The sequence below is a fragment of the Mauremys mutica genome, chromosome 4 (genome assembly GCF_020497125.1).
Source record: "Mauremys mutica isolate MM-2020 ecotype Southern chromosome 4, ASM2049712v1, whole genome shotgun sequence".
NCBI lineage: Eukaryota > Metazoa > Chordata > Testudines > Geoemydidae > Mauremys > Mauremys mutica.
In genome coordinates, this window is record NC_059075.1 from 105,784,069 (window position 1) to 105,800,373 (window position 16,305).

A 16,305-nucleotide genomic window follows, 5' to 3' on the forward strand; every position below is an offset into this window, starting at 1 on the left:
GGGAAAGATACTTTCAGATTCATACTGTCAATTGAAAAAACAGCTAATATCTAATGAACATTTTTTTAAGTGGATGATGAGGATAGTTAGTGCAAACTCTGTGGCATCTGTTAAGTGGGACAAACACCCTATGTTTCACCCTCTGGATAACTTTCAGACAATTCAGAAGAGCAGCTCTGTACAGCGTATCCACCAGGAATGTGGATATACTAGGCTGAAGTCATGCCTGGTGTAACCCTCTGGGATTCAAGAGTTATACCCAAAGCAAATTTGACTCTTTTTCTTTAGTCTAGTGCGAAACTGTGAAATTTTTGTTAAGAAGTAACATACTGAGAAAAAGGCTTCTGAAAACAAAGCTAGATCTTCATTACCAGGACTAGGACCGTAGTCTGCAAATGAAAAGATGACTGAATTTGAAGGCTTTCAGCTATTTCCAAGTGTAACAAATTTGGGGATTTAATAAAGTGCTTCACTGAAGGAACTGGAGTGGGTATTTATTTATTTTGGTCTTCCAGAAGAACTTATAGAAAATTCCAGTGAGAGTCACAGGAGGTGGCAATGTCCCATTTTTCAGATGCCACAAACTCTTCTCTCAACTTGAGAAGTCAAAATACTCACAAAAAACTCTGTCTGGAGTATGAAAGGGTCTAATGCTTTCTTGTGTAGCTCCTCTGCGGTAAGAATGTTCGATGCCATTTGTAGGTATTCTCGGGCTGATTGTTCTCTTGGTGACATGACATAGCCGAAGACTTGCTCGGAACAGCCTGGGGTACACATGTCCAGCGTGAGTGAAACATTTGAACCTCTCCTGCAAAACACAGCCCCAGGTGAAGACATCAGTTATGAAGGCTATATGAAACACTCTGCATTAATTAAAACATGTCTTTCCATTTGGCCTTTATCTGCTTTCCTTGAGACAATGGCGCTTTTGAGGGTGCAATGAAAATTTTGGAACTCTCAGAGCTCATCTAGACTAGAAACAACTGATGTTCCTGACAACAGGTACCAGCAATAGGTGCAGCTGAATGTGCTAAGACAGTTTAACAGCAGGCATAGACAAATGTGAAGCACTGGTTCACTGCACTTGTTGCTGACTCCCACTGGTCAGGAATGGGTAATTTTTCTACTGTAGACAAGACCTCCAGCAACTAGTCAGCTATCGCCTGGTCTACACGGGGGAGGGCGGGAGAAGGGGGAAATCGATCAAAATTAAAAAAAACAACGAGTCTGGTGGCACCTTAAAGACTAACAGATTTATTTGGGCATAAGCTTTCGTGGGTAAAAAACCTCACTTCTTCAGATGCGCGTAGTGAAAGTTACAGATGTAGGCATTATGTAATGACATATGATGGTGTGGCTGATGTGAATAATGTAGCTGAAGTCGACGTACTTAGATTGACTTCCCGCAGTGTCCTCACTGCGGTAAGTCGATGGCTGACACTGTCCCCTCGCCTGTGCCTCTCGCCCCTCACCCTGGTGGAGTACCGGAGTCGACGGGAGAGCGCTCGGCGGTCGATTTATTGCATCTAGACTAGACGTGATAAATCAACCCCTGCTGGACCAATCGCTGTCCGACATATACTCCTCTTTCATTCCACTGTAAAGTTGCCCTTCCCCAGGCGTGAATCCCCTCCAGCAGAAACACAACTTCCCCAGCTGATGCAAGGAGTAAATTAATCCATAGTGGGTCTATTAGCTTACAATCCAAAGAAGGTTACTGACTTGCGGAATGGCCCATTTATAAAACAATTACTACTCATAGCCAGATGTGTGACAATTTATTTTTGGAAAAGACCAGTCTGACAACAATGAAGAAATAAATGAAGAAATGAAGTATGGGAGAGCCTATCCGTAGAAAAGATGACAGAGAGCCTTATATCAGGATCAAAGAGATTTTATAATATACAGTTACCATTTTCGGAATCTAAACAAAATAAACATACAGATAAAAATAAGAGTCTGACCAAATACAAATAGGTTTTCTAAAGGCAACAAACACAGATTACGAATGAGATTTGGTAACACGTGTACTGAAAGTTGTTAATGATAAAACAAAAAGTCACTATATATCTCATAGTTGTGACTCTCCTGGAAACAAAGAGCAAATTAAATAATCATTCAGTCTAGAACTGATGTTTTAAAACAAAATACATTAATTTAATGCAGTGAAACTACCAATTTGGTCCATTCAGAACTTCTGAACTCTACACAACTTGTGCCAAATGCCTTGCTCTCCGTCAGAACTATCCTACCTTTCTTGCAATCCCACTGATTTAACTGTCAGAGTCGCTGGATCCGTCTCTGCTTTGATGTCCATCACACAATCAAAGACCGGCGTCTCTGGCACAGGATCCAAATCTAGAAAATCATCCTCGTTTTTATCCTCTGTCCACTCTGAGTATGTGAATGAAGGCTGGCGGCTCACAGACTGACGCCTGTCCTCTGGTAGGCAAAAGGGGGGATCCGGATGGGTTTTCACAAGATACCAAATCTGGAGGAAACAAACAGTTTAAAAACTATCTATGTATTTCCAGATCTTCTGTAAACTCTAAAGATAGATACATCTTTTGAGCAATAATCTTATTCATTATACCCCAGCAAAATGGAATTGGACTAAAGAGAACAGGAGAGTTCAATACATGAGGAGCTTTCCTGTACAGATCACAAGAATACACCTTTTCCTATTCTAATCTTGCTTCCAGGCACAGAGGGTTCCCTGTAGCCTGTCAGGCTTCGCTCTGGAACACCGTAGAAGCATTCTGTGCTTGTGACGATTACATAGAAGCCAATGTGAAATCACTGTCCTTTTGTTTAATTGATCATCTTTCACAGAGTGTTAACAAAACTCTGTTAATCTACAGATTACAACCTTCCCTGATTTAGATGCTGCCCATCTGGGATTTGGTTGGGTTTATAACAAGTAAATACCAGTTTCCCAAATCTCAAATCTCTGATGATCTGGCACCGTATCCCAAATTCATATCCAAATTCACATTTGTTTTTCATGAAACCCCTGTTTCATAAAGCGCTTCATAAAACCTGCACCCATTTTCAGTTCAGTGATAAAACCTCTTCTGCAATCTAATAATCTGATTTAAACAAGACATAAACTGTAGAATAAATTGTTAAATTATGTGAAACAAATGTCTTAAATTAAATGTCTATAGTAAAATGAAGGATCGAGAATGACACAAATTTAAAAACGATTGTACCATAGGACCACATTATGATCACCTAATCTGACCTCCTGCATAGTACAGACCGTAGAATTTCACCCATAATTCTTGCATCAAGCCTTTTCCTCTGAGCGATACTGACTGATGCACAGGCACCAATTATTGCTAATATGTTTTGTTAATGAAATTTCATTGCTCCTAAATTAAGCCTACTGCTTAGTTCCCCCAGTGCACTGACTTTCAGTGGGAGTTAGGCCCCTCTGAAAACCCCAGCCATGCTGGTTTACACAGATGCTGTGGCAGATTATATTGTTTGAGAACATTAGGTTGGATTTATTTCCAATTAGCAACAGGCCCTAGTGGCAAAGTCCGAGATCAGATCTGAATTCTACCACAGTGCTGAGATGTTTGGATCTGGGGTCTTTGGCTGAGCCTGTCTCTACTGCACAGGGCTAGGAACAATCTAACTCAAACTAATTTGGGGCTAGGTCCTGCAAAGCACTGCGCTCCTCCTCTCACGTGCTGAATGCCCTTAACTCCTTTTGAGTCCAGTGGGAGTTTGAAAGCGCTCAGCATCTTGCAGGATAAAGCCTTTCTTGTTTTTTTAATTTTAAAGGGACACTGTCAAATGTGAAAGTCGTGCACTGTCAAAAAGTCAAGTTTCTTTCCTTAAGTTATAAACAGCGACCTAGAATATTAACTCAGAAAGGATTTTAAAAGCCAATTTTCTTGTCACTAGACATACTTGTCATTTATTTCTGGCATTTCTCTCAGCTTGAACAATGAAAATTAATGAAACAAGTTTTCACTTTTGTTTAGAGGCAGCTTCAGTGTTAGGTTCCCATGCACTAGCACCGCACAGCAATGCTTGGGTTACAAATACTGAAAAGGAACAGGCATCTGTTTAAACAGATCTGTTTACACTGCAATTATTCAAAAGAAAAATTATGGAAACATTTCTATTGGCCTTATGTTTTAGAAAAACTTTGGGCCAAATATGAGTCGATGGTGCCCTTTGAAGTTTGGCTTGAAGCATGAACTTTAGAGATCTGAGCTCGTTATTATTTCCAAAATTCGCTTTTGGAACTTGCAAATGCCACAGTTCTATGGACCTCTATTGCCCCCATCAGTGTGTAATATTTGAGCACCTCCCAATCTTTAATGTATTTATCCTCACAACACTCCTGCGAGTAGGGCAGGGATATTATCCCTGTCTGCGAGATAGGGAACTCAGGCTCAGAGAGACTAAGCAACTTGCCCAAGGTCACATAGGGAAGTCAGAGACGGAGCAGGAAATAGAATTCAGATCTTCCATGTCCTAGGTTAGCACTTCAACCAATAGATCATCCTTCCTCTCTCAATTGACTGACAGCCCAGATTGTTATGCTGGGGTAGGGTCTGCTGTAAACTGAATATATTAATCAAAAATGCTCCAGCCTTAGGCAGAAAGGGCCGGGGGGATAGAAAGGAGCAAATTCACTGATGCACAGGGACTGAGGGGAGATGACTTCAGCCTCTACTAATCAAGGAAAGTTGGAGGCTGCTATGCAGCCTGCTATGCGCACAGAGGCCGCAGTGCTTGGTGTGGAGTTGGACCGCTATTCCGGTGCCAGAGTGAGTGACGACTCCATTAGGAGCTCTCTTAGACGGATATCGTGCTCCTTCTTCATCCTAGGTTTAAAGGACTTGCAGATACGTCACTTGTCACTCATGTGCCCTTCACTTAAGCACCTTAGGCAGCTGGTATGTGGATTACTGATGTGCATAGGCCGTTTGCAGCGATCGCATGGCTTAAAGCCTGGAGACCAGGGCATGCCCCAACTGGGTTCCGTCCAGGACTAACCAAGAGCTCGAGAATGACTACTAAGGGTAACTAATAAACTACTAACTATATACAACTATATTACAGGTTTTCAAAATTCGCAAGAACAGAGAACAGAACAGCACTAGCCGAAGCAGCAGACGTTCCAGCACTGTCACTGGCGGCAAGAAGGAACTGAGGGTGGGGGAAGCCAGCAGCGCCCCTTATACTGCACCATGCAGGTGCCACTCCAGAGGGCACCAGAGCCAGTCCCCTACGGATACTGCCGAGGGAAAAACTTCTGGCACCAGCGCATGTGGCAAGCACACTCACCCCTAATATGGAATGGACATGAGCAAGCACTTGAAGAACAGTATTTTTGAGGAGGGTTATTGTTAGGGAGTAGGGGAGCCTCACCCATGCAGACCCCTAGCCTCTTCCAATCAGTCAGGCATATCTACCCTGTCCCCATGTGTCCCTACAGCTCCCTTCCGCCCATCCCCATGTGTCCCTGGCAAGGAGTCATCTCCCACACTCAGCAAGGCAGGATAAAGAGGTAGTGGATAAGATGACTGGGACAGAGAGGGCCCAGACAAATAAGGGAACCGCACTGAAGCAGAACAGGCTGTGGTAGGGACTCAGACTCTGGATGAGTGGGTGCTTGGGGATCTGGGTGGCAGATAAAAAGAGCTACAGGGGAGACTGGTAGCTACTGAGCAGACTCTGCAGAGATCCAAGGAGGCCCTGCAAATAACAGAGAGGAACTCAGAGTTCCAAAAGGACTAGGCCCGGTATGCTAAAGAAGAGAAGGAAAATATGTGTTTCCTCTTGCGGGGAGTAGAGCAAGAGAGGGATAACCTGCAGGTTCAGCTCAGGCAGGTGCAGGGCAGGAGGCATCCCTACCCCCAAGGGTAGCAAGCTTGAGGATGAGGGTGTGTGATGGGGCATCCACCCCACACTGGCATGTAGGGGGTTAATAGACTCCTAGGGAGGCTGCACGGGAAGCAGCCAATAGGAGAGAGGCTGTATGGGACAGTCAATCTGGGCCCAGCAGGCCCATATAAGAAGAGCCACAGGGCAGAGCAGGATCAGTCACTGCCTGGAGCATAAGGAGGGAGGACTGGTTCCTAGCAGGTGGACAGAAGCTGCCACCACGGACAGAACAGTTGCTGGCAGGGAACCGGGGAATGAGATGGAGCTCCTGGCTGACTGGTAGGACTGACATGCTGAGGCCCTGAGGTAAAGAAGGTTCTGGGGCTGTGGGGAAGTGGCCCAGGAAAATGTACTGAGAAGTTGGAGGGGACACAACACATGGCTGCCATCTACAGGGTCCCTGGGTCGGGACCTGGAGTAGTGGGCAGTCCCAGTTCCCCCACTCACCATTGGGGAAGTGGCTGGACAGTTGTTCTAAACCCCACAAGGGGAGAGCACAGATGGTGACACAGCTGGAAGGCTGTGTCATGAAGAGGACACCCTGGAGTGACACAGGTCAGAGAGCAGATGTGACAGCAAGAGAAGCACCATTGGAAGAGGGCATACCAACCTGCGGAGCTAATCCCCAAGATGGCCAGCAGGGGGCACCAGCATGGTGACTGAGCCCCATCACACAGCCTATTAAACCAGAGGCTCTGGATTGCTTTGGGCAACAGTACCTGTGTACCAGTCAGTGCCTGTCACCTCTGATGCCACTGTGCATGTTCTAACCCATTTGTGGAGCTGTGGCCCTCCATATGCTAATGAGCAGCCTAAACTCCACAGTCACAAGCTTAACACTAAGGGCTCTCCACAGTTCCCTAAACCCATGTTGGAGGTGATGTGGAGCCAGCCCAATTCAGGAAGCCAAAATTCCTCTCTGAGTCCCCCGGACCACCCACCGCTACAACTTTTTAGTTGCTCTCTGCTGCATACCTGTCCTGCTGGGATGTCTCTGCCAGGGCATTTCTATGGAGCTGCTCACAGGCTGCAGGCACTGCAGGAAGCAGGAACGTGCCCTGTCACTGCACAGAGGCAGTGTGTGTGTGCGCGTGTGTCTGTAATTCACCTCTGTGCAGAGGGCCCTGCACAAGGCCTAGGCAACTCTTAAGCACTATGGACTCCTGTGCAGAGCTGACCTACCAGATAGGGGTGAGTTTGTCAGTGATTCAGTAGGCTGGAAACCCAAAGGAACACAGGACTTGCTTTAGAAACAAAGGCGCTTTCCTCTCGGCTGAAAAGGCATGTGGGGAATAAGGATCATGAAGAGACTGGAGGAAATTACATTACATTTAAAATTAAATAGAATTTTAAATAAATAAATAAATGATAAATTCATTAGTCAGCTTGGAAAATCGTAACCCTGGTTTTAAGTGCTAGAGGCTTTTGTGCTGGCCTGTTCTGGAGGGGTGAGCATCAGGGCACAATCTAGCCCTCAGGGAGTGAGGGAAGCCTACAGCACCAGTTACAAAAACCTCCGTCATGACTCACTAGGCTAGAGCTGGTCCCTGTCCACGGCTGGAAATCACTGTGTTCAGTAACATTCCATCACAGCCAGGACTCCCAGGAAAGGGCGTCATAACTTTCACAATGAATAAAGGCAGGTTTTCAAGCATTATGAACTCTCTAATACTCCATGGGGATGAGCTGGGCTCTGGATTTCAGGCAATCTTTAATGTACACACAGAGCAGACAGGACCTCAGTTTCGAAGGTGTAATTTGTAAGACACTCCCCCACACACACACTCAGGTGCCTGCACTCAGTTTATCTACCACCTTGCAGAGGGCGAAGAGCTGTGTAAACCTTGCTTCAAGAGAATCTAGGTGCCCCAATTTGTTGTTGTGCTATAGATGTGCTGCTACAAAGAGGCCGCAGGGCAGACATGAGGTGCCCTTCTCTGGGAATACCCCCAGCGCAGGGAACCTGTATGCCAGGTGCATAGTCAGCTTTGCCAGATCTTCGTTGCCTCCACAGGGCAAGCATCGGCTGGAGGTGGGAAGGTTGGATGGAGGGCAAGAGGAGGCATGTCAGGGGAGGACCTGCACTCTGGCAATATGACACCCCTGCCTACACCACTGAAGCAGGGGCATAAATTAGGGCAGCCCCTGAATACAGGATGCATAATTTGCCTCCCCTCTGTCTGTACTTTGACACTAGCATCAGTACAGGGATAGATCAGGCCCCAGAATGTTAAAGATCCTCATGCTTTCCCTTTCTCGGGAGAACAGAATGTAGGATTCTTTCTTTGGTCAAAACTAATCTCATCATAAATGCACTTCTCTGTCTAGAAAACATCACCTTCTAGCCGTCTTCCTATGCAAATCCCTTCTAGGCAGAGACATGGTTAAAGAACCAGAAAAAGCAATCGAAAGAGCCTAGTTTGAGAGGAGACTGGGGGGAATAGAGAGAAACCAATTGATAAAACTGTCCATTCTCCTACAAGCTGGGGTTCTAGGAACACTGCCAAGCTCCACTGTTTGCATTATTTTCAAATTTCTTGGTAAGTAAGCTTATTATTTCCATGATGCTGTTCTGCAAATGCCTGTAACAGCAGATGTGTTCAAACTGTAAAACCCGTGTGACCTAGCATGAGAAGGAGTTGTATTAGGTAGAGCAGCTCTGTGACTTGTCTGAGTTTGTGGACTGCTCTGAGCACACAGTGAAATACAGCCCCGTGCAGTAACCATGCACTGCCCATTATTCACAGCAGACTCGTAGGATTCCCATCTATACTATAGGCTATATAGTAAACCAGGAGACTCTGTTTTTAAATTGCTTTGTTACATGAAAGTCCCAGATCACGTCAACACATTACAATGACTGCATTGGGCCAAATTCTGCTCTCCTTCACACAGGTATAAAGCAGGAGTAACTCTAAGCTTAAATGGAGTCACTCCTGATTGACAGCAGTAAAAATGAGAACAGATTTTTTGCCCATAGTGGACATTCACTTAGAGTTAACTCATGTGATATAAATGACTTGACTATAAAGGAGCCCCATGACATTCTAACACACCTACAAAGGGGCTAGATACATTTCCCTAGGGAAATCACAACCTTGTTATTCTGATTTACCTCATAATGCAGCTTGGAGTGTTTCCCTGTAAAACTGCTTTAACTTCACACAGTTCATAGAGAAGATGAAAAGTCCAATTCTTGTACTTTAATAAGTGCAATTACACCACTCATCAGAAGTTTATTATTTGATCACACAATACACCTGGCTAAACTGCAGCAGCATCAAAAAAGTAGAAAATTACACAGCCAGGCTATCCTCACTGCCCACACCAGTGATCAGAATAATGGAGGTATTAACACAAATTTACTGTGCGTTGTGCATGCTTTTAAAAAGCACATTCAGCCTGATACATTAAGCAGAACCCTTCAGCAGTATATTGTCCCAGAGTGAAACTGATGATGGTCTACACTGCATTACAATGCTTACTTACGCACACCACATGCATGTTAACTGTTGTTACCTCCTGGGCAGTCAGAAGGTATATGACAGAAAGGGCACTAGATCACAGTCTTATCAGCATTTCCATATTTGTAAACTATTTTCAAGAATTTCATTCCCTATCTCCAACATAAAAATATACTGGGGCCTTGGCACCCTGAGGTGTGTGACTGGAGTCCCCTGAATCACAAAGACTTCTTCCTAGATTTCCCAGGCAGCGCTGTGCTTTCATGCCAGCTACACCATCAGTGGAGATGGGCAGGGTGCTCTCCCTCTGTTTCCAGCTGCCTGAGAACTAACAGAACATTAACAATAGGGGCCTGATTGATCTTGCTAAGCAAGTAGGGCCTCGGCCTACATACATAGGTGTATACAGTCCCAAATCTCTTCAGTGCTATAGGACAGCTCCTGTTGCCACGGGAGTTAATGGGTGCTTTGCACTTGACTGCTAAGGCAGTAAGATTAGATCCTTCTTTTGCTGGACTCCACCCTCCTGTTCAATGTAAGAATACATTCTCCACCTGCGCGTGGAGGAAATAAAGGGATCTGATGAATCACCATTCATCAAGGAAACCGAACAAGGGAAAGTGCACTCCACACTTTTGCTACATAAAGTGTGCAGTAATTATGTGGAAATAGCCCAAAGGTATTATTTTGAAATCAAACAACTCAGAGTAAATGAGACACCCTGTAAGAACACACTGCAAGAGGGTGTGAATCCATTTAGCGCTGTTCAGTAAGAACATTGGATTTCTAATACGGTAGCTTACCAGAGTTCCTATGAGTAACACTCCTAGTGAAACTAAAGACAGCAGGAAATATAACATCGCAATGCTTCCAACTCTGGTCAGGTCCTGTGAAACAACAGAAATGACAACAACTCACAGAGCGATTAAGGGATAGGACATAAGGGAACATGTGAGAAACTCTACCTATTGTTCCTGGAATTCATTTCTCAAGTTTTTTTATACTGCCATGTTTCTTTAGCATAAATTCTATGATCCAGAAACCTTGGGGGTTTTTTACATGTTATGTAAAGTGCTATGTCTATTTACAGCACTGGGAGCGAAATCCATGCCTATGCACGATGTGCTATCTGCAGGTCTTAACTTGGCAGTAAGTAGTGCATAGGCCTCGCGCTGGCCCTCAGCACAGGGGTGATTTTCACTCAATATGATAGTCAATAATAGGAACAAAATCCCAAACTCCCATTAACCTCTACAGGAGTTTTGCTTGAGTAAGGACTGCAGGATTTGGCCCAGTACGGAAGTGCAAAAAGATCAAAGGTGAAATCCTGGCCCCATTGAAGCAAGTGGCAAAACTCCCACTGACTTCAATAAAGCCAGGCCTTTAAAATTGGCTCATTAAGTACAGCTAAAGAGATCCATGTTGAAGAGTCACTTTCTTGAACTTCAGCAGATTGTTTCCGCTTTACCATTTTAAAGCTTTCTTTTGCAAAGGAATGGTGCTGTAATAAACAACAACCAATGATATGCATGAACATCTGTGCGAATGCAGATTAAATAGTTTAAAAAAATACTACCATTTAGGAAGTTTCAACAGGTTTACAAATTCTTGCCGTGTAAATACCAGAAACAAAACAATCATTGCAAAAGTTAGCTTTTGTTTAGAGACATTATATGGGAATATAGTCATCAGATCTTTCTATTTAACAGGATGTTACCATATTACAAAGTAAGCATCATTACACTATCTATGTCATTTCCAGTGATTTTATTAAATTGAGTGAAATCTCTATATACACATATTTAACAGATGAGGTATGTCTGCAAAATGTTTATATTAAAAAATTGGAAAGGTGTGCTGGGCTTTTTTGCGGGTCAATGTACTTTCAGACTTGTCTTATTGTGCTGCATTTTGAGAATCACACTCCTCCATACTGAACCTGCTTCATGTTTTCTTTTACTTCAAGTCATCTAAGTCAGGACATTTCTGGGCTGAACAACTGATTTGTGATTGACAAATTACACTGCAAATAACATGCAGATAATTTAATGCCTCCTGCTGCAGGAGGAGTATTGATTATGCACAATGAATCCAACTGAGAAAAAGTCATATAAAAAGCACTTGTCTATAATAAACGAAAGGACAGGTAATATCCAAGTTCACAAACACTGTTCAGGGAACACTGAAAGCAGTCTCCGCTATACTTTAAGCACCTGACATAAGCAGTCAGATCTCCTATACGCACTGCACAGCTACTACTGGAAAAGTTATGCACCACGACTCCAAAAACTCACATGGTAAATATTTTTGCCTGATTTTCAAAGGTGCTGATCATTGTAGCCCCACAGGGAGGTGACTATATGGCAATTGGCTGTGTGATTGTAGCACAAGTTGACATGCCTGTGCTAGCTTTGGTATAGCCAGCATGGCTAAATATAGCAGCGAAGATGCATTGGCATGGACTTCAGCGTGGGCTGTACAAGCACACTAGGGACCCTGGGTACATACTCTCATTGTTAGCCTGTGCTTTAGCTATGCTACCTAATGTTAGTGCAGGTATACTAGCCCATGCTGCAATCACATCTCTGACTGCAGCGTAGACACACCCTAAAGCTCTGTCTACATTAGAGACATTTGCACAGATGTAATTATACCGGTAACTCACCAGATTAAGTCACACTAGTGTAAACCCTGCATTAGAGTGGTGTCACACACGAGGAAAGTTTCATATAGTTCTGCCAATGCAAATGTTTCTAATGTAGACACAGACTAAAACTTAAAAAAAAGAAAAATCAGGAGAATTACTTTTATTTATCATCAGGCTAATGATTTAAAACACATTTCTAATGAAATTACATAGGTTACACTCATCTTCTCCAGTGTGGATGCATGGGCGTAACCGAGGACAGAATCTGGCCCCCTATGTTTCTCAATGAGGGCTGGAATTGAGCTGGTAAACTGTTCTGGTGAGTCTTGTGAGCCTCCATCAGCTTCTGCAGAATCTAAGATATTTTATTTGCCTTCAGAAATTGAGTTCTAGTCCTGCCCTTATGGTGAAGTAAACCTTATGAGCTTGAATTTGCACTGCTTTGCTCCTTATGTAATCTTTTATTCCTCTGTGAAGCAGGTGCAAAGGTCTACATTCTGATTTAATAGCAGGGCCAAAAAGATTTGGCCTTGGAAGACTAATTCAATATACATTTGTTTCGGGGGAGGGGGGGAGTTCTTCTCTATTCTAGAGCAGATACACAGTACAGCAATCACTATGTTTTAATACAGTACATCTCTTTTATACATTTAATACAAGAAGATACCAAAATTATTACCCAAGGCTATTGACCTTAGTCCTGCACTTAAATAGAGAAACAAGCAAACTTACCTCTCCTGGATCTGAGATGAACTGTTCAAATGGTGTTAGCAAGTAGGACAGCAGGTCAAAGGCATTCTGAGCTGTTGGGATTGTCCCAAAACCGCTGTACCATATCATCATGCAGAAAAGCTGTACAATCAATCAGATAATACATAATAAGCATTCCTCATTAACCAAACATTCATTTTCATTTCAAGACTGCATAATTAACTAATTTAGTTCTCATTGATTTTATGTTGATCATCATTTTCACTTTAAGAAGTCAGGTATTTTCTATGCTTCAGCTTAACCAGAATAAAAAGACAGAGAGCTTGATGCTCAGCTGGTGTAAACCAGTGTAGCTCCCTTGAGCTCAAAAGAGGGACGCTGATTTACACCGGCAAAACTCTGGCTAAGAGAATTTATAAAGAGAGATAGCATTTTATTCTTGAATTCTTAATGGAAGGTTATTAGAATGCATAAAATGCACAGCATACTACAACACAACTCTTATAAATGTATAAAGCTATAGCTACATCAAGACAGATATACATACAGATACACACACATGTATGTTAATATGCAAAAAAATTCATTTCAAGCAGTTAGGATTGCTACTCACAACATGGCTGGCACCAAAAACAAGAAAATGAAGAGTTAAGCCACCTACATGTACATACGCTTTCTCCTCCACCCAGAGGCACAAACCTGATCATTACCATATCATTTACCATGCACCTCAATCTACCTCCACCCACCCCCTTCTGTACGCACACTTAACCAGATTATCCTTCCCCAACATTATGGATGCTTGGTATAGCAGTTGGTTGTGTTGGGAGAAGGCACTCCGGCAAAGGGGTGTTTGCAGAAGGGTGGTTAAAGGGGGCGATAGAAGGCTAGCATATGCAAAGGAGCAGAGTTAAGGTTGCGATGGGTGGCCTGTGATGCATAGTAGTTGTAGTAATGATGAGTGTAGCACTGACTTCAATGCAGCTATGCCAATTGACACCCGCTGGAAATTACACGACAATACACAACCGAAATCTCTACCAACAACAGTTTTAAAAACTAGGGTTTCATTTTGAGCTAGTTATAAAGTATGCTAGTGCCTTACCAATATCTGCAAGAGAGCGAACAAATATACACCGCCTCCTGTCGTTAATCCATTCCACCAGGCAGCCCAGCCATGCTGCAGAGTTCTCGGTGAGGCTTTCTGAGATTGTTCCTTCCCACTTTGCTGTCCTTGCTGTCCATCAGCTTCATCAATTGACTCCATCACTGTTGGCTTGGAGAGACCTTCAAATGCAAATTACATGAGCAGGGAATGAAAAGCAGTGTAACTCTGAAGCCGTCACAGAGGCTGTGAGGAATATTATTTTTGTAAAGATGCTGGTTACCTCTCAGTTCTGCATCAGTAAGTGCAGCTCAAGATTCAAGCGTCACACTCTATTAGTACAGCAGTATTCACTTACCTTCGTCAGAAAAAGTAAGCGTGGGAGGATAAATTATTTTTCTTTTATTTCTGTAGTAACAGAACCTGGGGCTTTGTTGTTAATAAATTCTCATTTACATTGCTGCATCTTTCTTTTCTTCTTTTTTTCCCCTAAGGAGCCCTGGGTTTGGTTCCCAGCTCTGGCCACTCACCTGCTGTATGATGCTGGGCAAATCATTTAATCTCTCTGCCTTTTTCCCCCTTACCCATTGCCAGTCTGGTCTATTTAGACTGCAAGATGTCGAGACAGAGACAGTCTCTTACTATATGTTTGTACAGTTCCTAGCACAACACAGACCTTGATCTTGGTAGCAACCTCTAGATGTAGTAAAAGTAATAAATAGACGGGTCTGATTTTGCTCTGATGGCTGATTACTATTGGTGCAGTGCCATTGGTGTCAATGGAGTTACGCCAATTTACACCAGCTGACTGTCTAACCACAGACTAGTAGCATTTTACCCCCACTTTGTATAGGTGTAATTGAATTCACAGGCTGCGAGGCAGCAAGAAGTCAGACCATTAACGTCAATGAAATTACTCCTAATTTATACTGGTGTACATTAGAAGAGAATCAAGCCCAGAGATTGCCCTGTGACCAAGACCATAGCCATGGCAACAAATCCTAAACCAAGCACACCAGCATAGGATAATGGCCACAGAAGGGCTATCTTTGTGGTTTGCTGAGGTAAGATTTCTTCAGGATGCATCATTGTTCGTCATTTATTTTTCTAAAGATCCAAAAAACTGTAAACTTGGGGACTGATCCTCAGCTGGTGTTCACTGGCCATAGCTCCACTAAAGTAAATAGAACAGTGGATTTACATCAGCTGAGGATCTGACCTTAAACACAGAAGATAAGACTTTATAGAAGCATGTTATCTCTCTACTTAAACAGAATACTGTGTGGATGGACAGAGCCATAAGCTTCTTATTCTCCCTTTTCCGGCTGTTCTGCTCCTATTCAACTGAAGGTCAATGGTGCCCCTGTTCGAGAGAACAAGAGATGAGCCCAGATCAAAGGTACCCACAGTACAACACACTTCTGCAGATGCAGTGCTGTGGACACAAGGTTTCAAAGGGGAAGCAGCACAGAGCAGAGTATGCACAGCAACGTGGGCACACACAACTGACATTGGTTTACTTACATCACAATTAATTCTACTAGTATAACTTCTGCATACAGCTAGGCCTAAGAAAAGTTTCCTCGACTAAAGAAGAGTGCAGAGTCTGGTCCTATTGTATGCAGAGCTAATAGTAGCACTATAGTTAAGTTTATCTAAAATGCCTTCAATATAAGCCCAGTTGCTTATAATTATGCCAAACTTTAGCAGTTTACGTTGAAATTCTCCATGCTTGCTCTCAGCTTCAGGTTGATTTTTTTAATTTTATTTCAACAAAAAACAGCACAGTCATTTCCCAGGACTTGACTAGGTTAAAAGAAATAGCTTTGCCAATAGTAAACAATTTTCTCTACCATTTGTTGAAGAGTTCTAGTTTCTCTCTGTTTTGGAGCAGGAACTTGAAATTTGGTAGGAGTAATCCTGAGATGCGAGATGCTTTCCAGTGAAAGTATACTCAGATCTAGCTGAGTTATAAGCCTCTGAAAGTTTCCATTTGCACATAGTCAGTACATCTTATTACAGTTTGTACCTAAAATCTCTAAATATTCTATTTGCTCTGAGCATGCCCCCAGCCTCACTGACTCTTCATATGTATTGAGTAATTCTCCTAGACCCCACACACCTTCCTGCATGCCAACTGCACTAAGTATGCTCCTAGACCATAATGAGCCTCCTACATGGAAGTTATTTGGCTAGAGCTCTAGACAGGACACAGGCAAAGCAGCAGCAAAGCACCTTTTCCCTTTTTACAGAAGGAACAGCTGAGGAGTTGCACAAGGTCACTTCTGGCAAAGTTGGAAATAGAATCCAGCCTCTAACATGGCAGACACGACTTTTCATTCAGGTAGCTAATCTGCCTATCAGAATGAATGGCTCAAAGCTATGTGCTTGGCTGTGGTGTCCATGACCATGAGAACGCAATCAGAGACAAGAACAGAACACAGGAATCCTGACTCCTAACATTCCAT

The 16,305-nt window shown here is 43.3% G+C and overlaps 1 protein-coding gene across 1 annotated transcript in view; it reads right to left on the bottom strand.

The window, feature by feature from the left end:
- IGSF22 (immunoglobulin superfamily member 22) overlaps positions 1-16,305 on the bottom strand; it is a 210,452-nt gene that overhangs the window by 99,701 nt on the left and 94,446 nt on the right. Inside the window, 5 exon segments of the mRNA XM_045012353.1 lie at positions 619-808; positions 2,253-2,491; positions 10,178-10,261; positions 12,754-12,873; positions 13,838-14,019. Of these exon segments, the coding sequence (XP_044868288.1) occupies positions 619-808; positions 2,253-2,491; positions 10,178-10,261; positions 12,754-12,873; positions 13,838-14,019 (815 nt within the window).